At 36.1% G+C, this 10,748-nt stretch overlaps 1 protein-coding gene across 1 annotated transcript in view; it reads right to left on the minus strand.

Annotated features, from left to right (window-relative positions):
• Nucleotides 1-5,259: 5,259 nt before the first annotated feature.
• tex264b (testis expressed 264, ER-phagy receptor b) overlaps nucleotides 5,260-10,748 on the minus strand; it is a 47,356-nt gene continuing 41,867 nt past the window's right edge. The window contains exon 4 of the mRNA XM_008408720.2: nucleotides 5,260-5,639. Within this exon, the coding sequence (XP_008406942.1) occupies nucleotides 5,359-5,639 (281 nt within the window). The 3' untranslated portion in view covers nucleotides 5,260-5,358. The remainder of the gene's footprint in view (nucleotides 5,640-10,748) is intronic.

Here is a 10,748-nt window from a genome sequence, read left to right on the forward strand (position 1 = left end):
GTTTGTGGAGGGGTTGGGGGGGGGAGGACGCTGAGAAGGCAAGAACAATAAAAACACCTTAAAACCAAGCTCCTATCTTCTCGTGTGTCTTTTCACATACTTTAATCATCCCTTTCTCCAACCGAAATGTGTCAAGTTATGTGAAAAACGTGAGGAAAATGAAAACAAACAAAACAACAACAAAAAACACCCATAAACAGATTACACTAGATCTTCCCTCTGTTCAGCTAATTTTAGAAAAGAGAATCTGTTTTTTTCTTTCTCTCCTTTTTCTCAACTGCTCCGCGAAGGCTGGCCAGGTCCTCATTCACCTCCATCTCATTAAAACTGAATCGCTCTTGAGGTGAGTGGCGAAACGCTTCATGAACTTGAGAGGCACTGCGCATAGTTTGTTTTTCACTACGAAAAGAAGAGGAAAATACGCCCCGTGGCACACATGCTTACCGGGGGAGGAAATGCTTAGCTGTCCTTGTTCTGCTTTATCTTTTTTTAATTCACTTTAATTCAGTTCATTTATACAGCGCCAATTTACAACAAATGGCTCCAAGGTGCTTTTTTTTTTCTTTTTTTTTTTTTACAAAAGTGCCTCCTTTCTACACGATCATCTCTGAGCTGTAAAGCTGCTCATTTTATTGGTTCTTTCTAAATTACTGTGGTGGCAAAATTTTACTACCACAGTATTGCAACCAAATGTTTAAACTGAAATTTGGTTTAGATTCAAGCTAATGCAGTGCATTGAAACACCTCAGAATTGACTGTGGACTTACACAAAGCACCTTTCTACAGATTTATTTGAAAAGTGCCAACAAAATAGGAGCACATTTTTGAAACCTATCACCTTGCTAAATGATAAAAATAAAATATTGTATATATCTAAAATTTTTTGACTAAATGTATTTTAAAAAAGGAAATATTAGATTATGGCAAAGTTAAGATCCACATTTATTCTCATTCAAGGCTAAAACCAGACACAGATTTGCTATTATCTCCACAATTTTCTTAAAGCTTTTTTTATTCCACTTTTTTTTTTTTTTTTTTTTGTCTTTTCTTAAGCAATACTGCAAAACACGCTCAGTTTCATTTTTGGTTCACTAGTTAGCCACAAAACAACTTGAGCTTTTCGCGAACTGCCAGAGATGATCGATATGAAACAGCTATCAGTGGTCAGCGACGGGTTTGACCGGAAGTGTCCCGAAATCACACTCTATAACTGCTCCAAAACACTTTTACCCGAACCGCAACAATATTACATCAACTACCTTCCTGCTGCATAATTAGTGCGGAGAGGAGAAAGAGAGAATCAGCTGCGCCATTCTGTGTCTAAATTACCATGGCAAACACCCATTAAGCTTTAGTTTATGCTGGAGACGTTCAGCAAGTAACGGAAACTTATTTTTTATGTGAATTTAGCATCATTGCAGTTTCATGCATCCCTTCTCTCCCCCACACAGATTGAAAATGCACATCCCAACAGAAGAACCTTTTCCCTGAGTACAGTGGCAATTAAAACTGACGAGCGGGTGCTGGTGCTGTTGCTGCTGCTTGTTGCATAATTTCCTCCAGCCAACACAAAAGGGCCAATTTTCTCCCGCAGAGAACAAAAAAAAAAAAAAAAAAAAAGAAGAGGAATTGTGGTTTACATTGCAATGGTTGAGGGCATGTGGGTGGCACACAGAGTTTAGATAGGAACATGCCAATTAATGTCTGGCGAAATTACTGGGCAGAGGAGGAAAGTGCTTCAAGCCAGCGGTCAGCGCGCATCAGTCTCCCTGCTGCTTTTTCTGCGTTGACAGCAACTGAACAATTAGGCCACAATCTACAATTAATTCCCTCTTTGTCTCGATTTGGTCACGCAAATTTTACAGACCTGGAAAGCTTTTATTGTTTGTGCCCTAATGAAGTTGACTAATTTGGTACCAGTGTCATAATTTTAACTAACACGGAAAACCGTGTTATTCAGGAGGTACCGACAGTGTTTTTGATAAAAACCTATTATTATTTTTATTCAACTGATAATTTTGGTGTGACAACTGAGTCTAGAGTAGACATTATTTTAATTAGAAACGGCCTAAAAGACACAGCCAGCGTTTGGTTGTTTACTTGCCCTGGGAAATTAGTTAAGTGTTAAATTCTAAAGGTTATTAGATAAAAAGTTGGAAAAAAGATAGACCACCAACTGAATGATGAAGTCATGAGATCTTTATACCTTTTGGCTTTGATTGTAAACCATTGCTGTTGTTGTTGCTTTGACTAAAAGCTGCCAACGTCAAAAGAAAGCTTAAAGAAAAACTTAATCAAGATTGCCTCAAAAGACAAATAAGTATGGTGGTGTGAACTCAATAAAGAAATTAGGGATGATTTAAAATTGTATCAGTTTTTGTTGTATTGAACCAATTAACATTGTGACTTTGAGTTCCATTTGACAATAAAAACAAAAACCATAAGTTTTCTGCAGGACTGATACCTTTTCATCTTAAAATCGCAGTAACATCTGCAAAGATAGAAAACACTCCAGGTTGCATATAATTACAGTTCATAATTTGAATGTCTGACTTCCTTCTCTTGTTTAAGCACAGGATATTAACCTTATTTCTCTCATCTTGTCACTATGGTGTCAGGAGTTACTTTGCACAAAAGTTATCCTCTCTAGCCTGTTATTAAGTGTTAAACTAAATTAAGGCAAAAAAAAAAGGACACAAATCATCAAATTATCATTGTCACTGTACGAGAGTATGTGCAATTTTGCAAATACAGAATTTCTAGATCTTGTGCACAAAATGTGCAGTTGGAACCTGGAGTATACTTGACAAAAAGTAAAGTGTATTCACTTTTGTAGAGGATTTTATAATTACACAGTTAAAGCGTCTCAGCGTTTACTCCCAAACTCATCTATCACATTTAAGTTTCTCCTGTGGGATCTCGACTCCATCTTTGGAGTAATCACCATTTAGATTAAAAATGTAAACGCATAGATCTTCTTATTTGTGGACTATGTGATGGGTAAAAGCTCATCACTTTGGTAATTAACAATCAAAGCCCAGTTTACAGTAGATTGGTGGATCTCTGAAGCTCTGTGAGTCTGGCTCAGTCTGTTTGTGATTTTGTGTTTTTATCTGCTTCCTTGTTCTGTCAAAAAATAAATAAATAAAATAAAATAAAAAACACCCCGGCGCAGCGAAATGACCGCTTGTCAGCAAAAGAAAAATCAGCTTAATGAATTGTTAGGGAGCTCAAAATTTCCATGAAGGCTACTTTTTTTTTCTCGGATATCAAACTGACAGATGAGGCTTGAATATGCAAATGTTGTCTTGCAGAAGATCCCACCGCTGTGTTTGTATTTTACTTGGTATTCCAAAGTTATTCCAACCCGTTTCCAACCAAGCCGGTTATCGGTCAGATTGTGGACAACGAGTCATCTGATGCATCATTTGTTTACCTTAAAGGCTAAACGAACCCATAGAGTTTTTGGGTTTTTTATCGTAAAACTCGAAGAAAAACAAAATCCTTATTCATCTCAAGAGAAAGTGGTTCACCTCCACCACACATTGATGACATTGAAAAGCATCAATCTTTTTAGAATAGTCTTGACTTGTATTTGATCTTACAATCTTAAGAAGCTAGTCTCGATGTGTACTTACAGTATGAGGTCTTCACAGAACCACTGGATTTATATTGAGATCAGATTGAACACAGATGAACTCCATTTACTAATTAGTTTGACTTCTGAAGGTAATTGGAATGGATTTTATTTAGGGACATAAGAATAAAGCACTCTTTTTGGATGCCTATTTGTAAACTGAATATCAATTTGCTTCCTCTTTACTGTTATTTGCAACTTTCTGTTGGTTTAACACATAAAATCCACGCTGGAGATTGCTAACAATGAGGGGGAAAAAAATAAAAACATTATATCCTAGTATGACACCTCCATCAGATTAAAAATAAAATATTGCAGGGTGACAAAAAGTTGCTACCGGCCTGATTTGAAGCGATTTCATGGATTTGCTTCAAAGCTTTGCTTCCACTTACGGTGATTTGAATATTAATGATTCGCCCACTTGTCTCGGATGAACACTGACTGTGATCACGTTCTCAGTTTCACAGGTGGAGGAGGTTTTACAGGAAGAATGTTGCTGAATATTGATTCAGATCAAATGAAACAGGTGCGACACAAACAGATCTTCAACAGTGAGCAGAAGAAAATCTACATCAGGGGGAAAGAAATGTATAGAAATATTCAGACACCAGTAGATAAACAAAAAGTCATTACGCTTGAAAGATCAATTATTACAGTTAATTTGCAACAGCTTAAAATTAACTTCTTTTCTGAGTCCGTAATAAAAGCATTGCTTATAAAAATATCTAAACCATTAAGCTGAAATGCATCATAAAAAAACTGTTTGCTAAATAAATTAGCATATTCTTCTCCAGGTGGACTAATAAACAAGGGTAGTTGTTTGCAGGCATAATACAAGTCACCTAAGTCTTGTATTATGCCATTGTTCAACAAACCTTAAATTTTTAAACTATTTTACTTCAATAGTTTGAAGTAAAAAAACAACTTTATTATGGCTCTGTAAAAATCTAAAAGGTTAATTGACAACATCTGAAGTAAAATGTTGTCATTTTACCTCATGTGCGAGATCACAAGATGGCAGAATGGCATCATGTTTATCCATCCAAACTAAATCAAAGTACAGATTTCAGAGGACTGTCCAGCCATCGCAACGTTCTGAAAGGAGGAAATGTGGTCAAGACAAAACACTAAAACCGGATGTTCAAGTAAAATGTTTATTTTTCTAGAGAGTGAAAATCTTTCATAAACCTTAGGTATCTGTTTTTTTCAAGTAAAAATTGTTGTATTGTCAACACATATCAAATAATTTTGTACATTAAAAAGGGGGAAAAATATCCAGATATTTACATTTTCTTTTTAACAAAGACTATGAAATGAACACAACCAGAAACGACGCTTTTGAAACAAGAACTCTTGTTTCAAAGTGATACAGCATAACAGCTATTTCCATAGCTGTGAAACTAAATGAAAAACAAAATCCCAAAAGCTTTGGATCCCCGTTACTTTGTTGAAACTTTGTGCAGTTCTTTACTGCAAATGCATCTGCAGAGTCTAGCACCAGTTGTCTTTTTATCTCAGGCACAACTGAAAACACTCTTCAGTAATAAAAATGCATTAAGCCCAGTGAAAATTTAAACTTTTGTGAATATAAATGTTTTTCATTAAAACTCTTTAAACACCGTTGGTGGTTTTGGTTTTTGATAAGAATTGCTCTTTAAAAACAACATACAGTGCAGCAGCCATTTTTTTTTCTTCCTCAGCTTATAGGTCTCACTGAATCTTTACTCCTCCTCTCCAACGACGCCCCACAACTTCTCCGTGGAGACCTCCAGGCTCTCCTCTTTGGACTCTCCATGTTGTCCTCTCCCTTTCTGAACTCCGCCACTCCACTCCCACTTCGGTTCTTTAAACTGGGCTGCCCCAGAGCTCCCCCCTTTGTTGTCTCCACTCCCTTGATCTCGGACGGGCACAGAGCGGACGGAGGACGCCTCCGATGACGTCTCTCTGCTGTCTGAAAGCAGAACGCCGCTCCCAGAACTGTATTCGCTGTTGGAGTCTGCACCTAAAGCAGCAATGAAACAAAGGGAGGGGAAGGACAGATGGTGAGAGGACATCCATAAACAAACACCGCACGAGGAATGAAAGACTGGCCAAAATCTCCACGCTGGGATTCAAGCAAAAACACCGCAGGAACCATTTGAGCTGCACTTTGATTTGAGTCCAGAAGGGCTCTTGCTTACAAGTTTGCCTTTATCTTCCAGAAAACAGGTCAATCATTCATGTGATCTGTGATTCCCTTTGTTGCTAACATATTGCCTGGATCTCAATTTAATAAAAAAAAAAAAAAAAAGGGAATGCTCTCACCTTTCCTCCCCCACTTGGTTTCATAATGACAAGGCAGCTATAGCATATCTGCCTCTCACATTTCTCCGTTTGTTAACGAACTCGCAGCTTCAACACCTTGTGCTGTTAGTTGAAGCCGAAAACCAAAAATAGGCAGTGAGGTGTCGCTAATTGGAAACTTCAACGAGCTTAAGGTTTTAATTGGATGGGATCATATAAACAACGACTCTGAATATGTGGGAGTTTTTTCAGTTAATTTCTTGGAGGCGTAGAGATCCAGTTTCACTTCTAAGCAATTCAGTTTGTTGACCTTTCGTCTCTATCAATATACTGTATATTTTCAAAAAACTCAGTCAGTTCTGAGCAGCAACACACAATGAAACTAAATATCTTACAGGTTTTAAACAGTGCTGGTGACGGGTCCAAAATGAGGTCGTAAAATGAAACAATTTGTTTTACAAACTTGTGAACCCATTTATTTCATCATTAAATATATTAAATTACCAGAATATATATATTTTTTTACAGATATTGAGTGTGTGTTTTGATCAGAAGTGTTCACGAATACTTTTACTCTGGATGTTTTCTGACTTCAACAAAACACCAAAATAAATGGTAAAAGAAAGACTTAATCTGTGTTGTGTTTACATTCCTAACATGATTTATTTTTAAAAGGAGAAAATATGTTAATTATGACAGAGAACATCAACCTGGGTCAAAAAAAAAAGAAGAAAAACAAAACAAAACTACTAAATGACCTTGAAAGAAAACTGATTGTTGATGACTTCTACCTGCGTCAGTATAAAAAAAGTTACTGGTGGGAAAAAAAGGTATTTATAACAGTAAGAACAAGAGTGAAGTACAATTTTTATTGGAGAAAATCCATATAAAAAGGCAAAGAAAAGTCAATTATAATTTAGCCAGAAGCTCAGTATGATTAATTTACAGCTACCTCATGCATGGGGCTGATGAGACAAGAGAGAAAATTAAATAAATAAAAAAAAGCACAATGGGGACAAAAAGAGCAGCGGTTTGGCTGGAAGCCCCCGAAGCAAGTTACAAAACTTAATCAGTCAGTGGGGAGAAAGAAAAATCCCATCTAAAGTGGGAAACACACAATAGGCATTATGTCTTCATTTGGAGGTGGAATTTGCATTGTGTGGGTTATAGGATTAGTGGTGTCTTTAAGCACTGGTCTCTAGGTGAATTTGATTGGCAGATGGTTCATAGCTTAAATAAAAAACTACAATGTGCTTTATTGGGTAATCATGAGAGTCAGGCTTAGTACACAGAGTCTTAATGCAGACCAGCATCTCTCTGCAAACCATTTTAGCCTTTCTCAGAGAATCCTAAGACTAAAAGTAGAGCCATAGTAAAACATAATGGTGGCTGTATAGTGTTGTGGGCATTGCATTGTTAAGTAAGAACAGGAAAGTTGATCAGACTGGGTACAAAACGGATGGTGCCAAGTACAGGGTAAAACTTTAAGCAAAATCTGCTGGAAACTGCAAAAAAAAAAAAAAAAAAAAAACGGGGTAGAGGTTCACCTTCCATCAGTATCCAACCCTAAACCTGCAGCCAGAGCTACTAAATCCTTGTTTAGATTTCTTTAGATTTAGATTGATATCTGTGTGTTACAACGGTCCAGTCAGACAGAAAGCCTAAATAGACATATAGAAGTTGGCAGCTGTAAAATTCAAGACTATTGAATAATATGAACATTTTGCAAAGTACCAAAACCTAGTAAAGACCTTTCTCTGCAACTTTTAGCATATTTCTTACATTACTGAGTTCTCTACAATGCTGCTTTAGTTTAAATAGAACTGCATGTATACAATAAACAGGTTATGTAGTAGCTGAGCACCAATGGCCACAGATCTTTCAAAGCAGCTTGTAAAGTAAAGTAAGAGTCATAAACAATGACTCTGCTTTGATTTTGGTTGTACGGTTGCATAAGAGAGATATATTGTTCACATATGCAGCTCACTGTTGTTGTTCAGTCAGCTGAAGGTGCAGGACAGAAGCTGAAGTAAAAAAAAAAAAAAGTTAAATGTTGTGCAGGAGAGACAGGTCTATCAAGTTTCTTTAGCAGAAAGTACTTAAAGTTTACTCAAATAGCAGCAGGATTTGATGGTAGATGCTTATGAAAAAGTACAACAAAGACGTTGCTCAGCTGGCAACAGGGAAGGACAGTCAGTCTGAAAATTTCTACAATTTCTACATTTACACTGAAGAAAAGTCAGTGAAAAGGTTGTGTGGAGAGCAAAAGAGGAGATATAAGAATAGTCATCTAAAATAATTTAATCTAATGTAGAATCAGATTCAAACATGAATATGTTTTTTTTTATATCTTATTCATACTATTTTCATAACCGTATTCCTAATATAATCTTATTACCCCATCAAAGCTAAAAAAAAGTTAATCTATGACAACTGTAGTTGTTTTTATGGCAATTTCTCCATTCAAAACATGTGAGGAACGTAAGGGATTCTGATCATTTCACTTCTTCTGTGCTTCATTTTGTACAACCTAATAATCCCCTAATGTAAGAAAATTTGGTTATGTGACCTCCATTTAATCATCTAACAGCAAGAGATTCCTCAAACCCAGTCAGGATCCAAAATCACATTTCACAAGTTGTCTGGGTGAACATGAGTAAAACCAGTCATTGGAAATAGGTTGAAGCCTAAGGAATAACATAAAGTTAGATTAAATCTGAGATTTAAAGGGGTTCCTACATTTTTCCATCTAAAACATACACACTTCTCCAGATTTAAATTTTAGTTATCTTTCTTAACATCTGAGCACAAAGGATGTTTACTCATGGGGTTTTTATCATAACATATCCTCTATAAATTGTAAAACAACATGATCCTGAGACTGGCTTCTGATCTGAATATAACTATTAGTTACTTTTGAGCAAGTTAAATAACCTCTACTTTAAGATGTAAAAAAAACATTAATTTGTACAATTAAAATCAAATCAACTAACCATAAATAAAGACTATTTCAGGAACAGTTTTATTTATTTATTTGAAAAGTAAAAGCAAATATTAATTTCAGTTTGACTCCTAAACCAGATTCAGTTTTAAAACCACATGTCCAATCCAAAACAATTGTCAATTATGGTGTTGACACATCATGGTTGTGACAAACAACTTAGGAATAAGACAGAAGAAAAAACAAAAGAATAACATAAGCTAACCAGAGCTAACTAGCCCTCTTAGCAAAGGAAGAGAAAGGAAGWGGTCATGGGGTCCTCAGAAGTTCTGGTGCCCCCCAATAATGCCTGATTTTTTTACATTCTTTTCATTTCTGACGGTGTTGACAAAAACTAGGGACACATTTTGATGGAGTTGAAAAATATATAAAAATTATTTTTAATTCAATTTATTGATACTTTTGTAATTGTTTATGTGACTACTTATACTTAATTGTCATAATATATAATTTTAGTATCTTTAATTGTTTTAAACTATTAAATTGTATTGAGTTCTGCTCCTGGACAAGGGCTTTTACAGGCATCATCCACCGTCTACAATGTTTAAAATAAAAAAACATTCAGCAAATACCTGGAAAATACACATTGTTGTGCTCACATGAGCCAGGTTAGTTTAGTCAGATATTTGAAAAAATTATATTTTGTATATATTTTATTCAAATTTTTTTGTGCTTTATCCAAAGGACCTGTTTTGTCCCTATTCTCAAGAATCACTGATATATATATATATATGTGTGTGTGTGTGTTTGTATATGTGTGTGTTTGTATATGTGTGTGTGGGGGTGTGCGCGCGCGTGTGTATGTACGTGTTGACAGACAGACAGACAGACAATATCTACAACTAGACACATATGGAGGACCAAAACCGAAATAATAAGAAATAAAATATAAATATGTAAACAAAAGAATAAATATATATTCGACATATATAAAAAAAGAATATATATATATACAATATAAGAAATAAAAGAATAAATATATAAATAAAAGAATAAATATATTTTTGATAAGAAATAAAGGCATAAATATATATTTAGTTTTCCCTTTTCCTAACACGAGTTTTCGTCAAGTAATGTATATATTTTCTTTCTTATTTCCCCTAAACATGCGTTTTTGTCAAGAAAAATAGATATTTTGCTTTGTCTTTTTCTGCTTGCTGGTTTTCTGCTGCATCGTTATGTTAATGAGGAGAGCTGCCTTCTATGTCTACTATTGGTCAATAGAGTTTTGTAACCAATGTCACTGCGTCAGACGTTGTGGGGCGTTTAGGTGCAGTCGCTCTGTGCCATTTTTGCAGGCCACAAACCAAAACAAATTTTATCCCGGTGGTTTTGTTGTGGTACCGAACACAGTGAAGTGAACCTCTGAGCGCTTGAGGAGGGAGCTAGAGAACGGCTGGCCGAAATTAGTGTTCATAAATCGGATCCACCTCGAGCTAAATGCCGCTTACTCTGCGGATATTGGAAAATCCAATATCCAACTCGAAACTAACTTCAATGCATTCGGTAACAAAATAAAACCAGCGAGTTTTGTTTTGATCTGAGGCCCCATATATATATATAAAAAAAAAAATTCCCTTCTCACCCTCCGCGGGTGGTCTGTTTCATCTTCTGAGCTCGGGTCCTCTACCAGAGGCCTGGGAGCTTGAGGGTTCTGCGCAGTATCTTGGCTGTGCCTAGAACTGCACATTTCTGGACTGAGATGTCTGATGTTGTTCCTGGGATCTGTTTGAGCCACTGCTCCAGTTTGGGGGTGACTGCCCCGAGGGCCCCGATGACCACAGGCACCACTGTGGTCTTCACCTTCCAGGTCTTTTCCAGTTCCTC

This window comes from Poecilia reticulata, linkage group LG5, assembly GCF_000633615.1.
Source record: "Poecilia reticulata strain Guanapo linkage group LG5, Guppy_female_1.0+MT, whole genome shotgun sequence".
NCBI classification, from domain to species: Eukaryota; Metazoa; Chordata; class Actinopteri; order Cyprinodontiformes; family Poeciliidae; genus Poecilia; species Poecilia reticulata.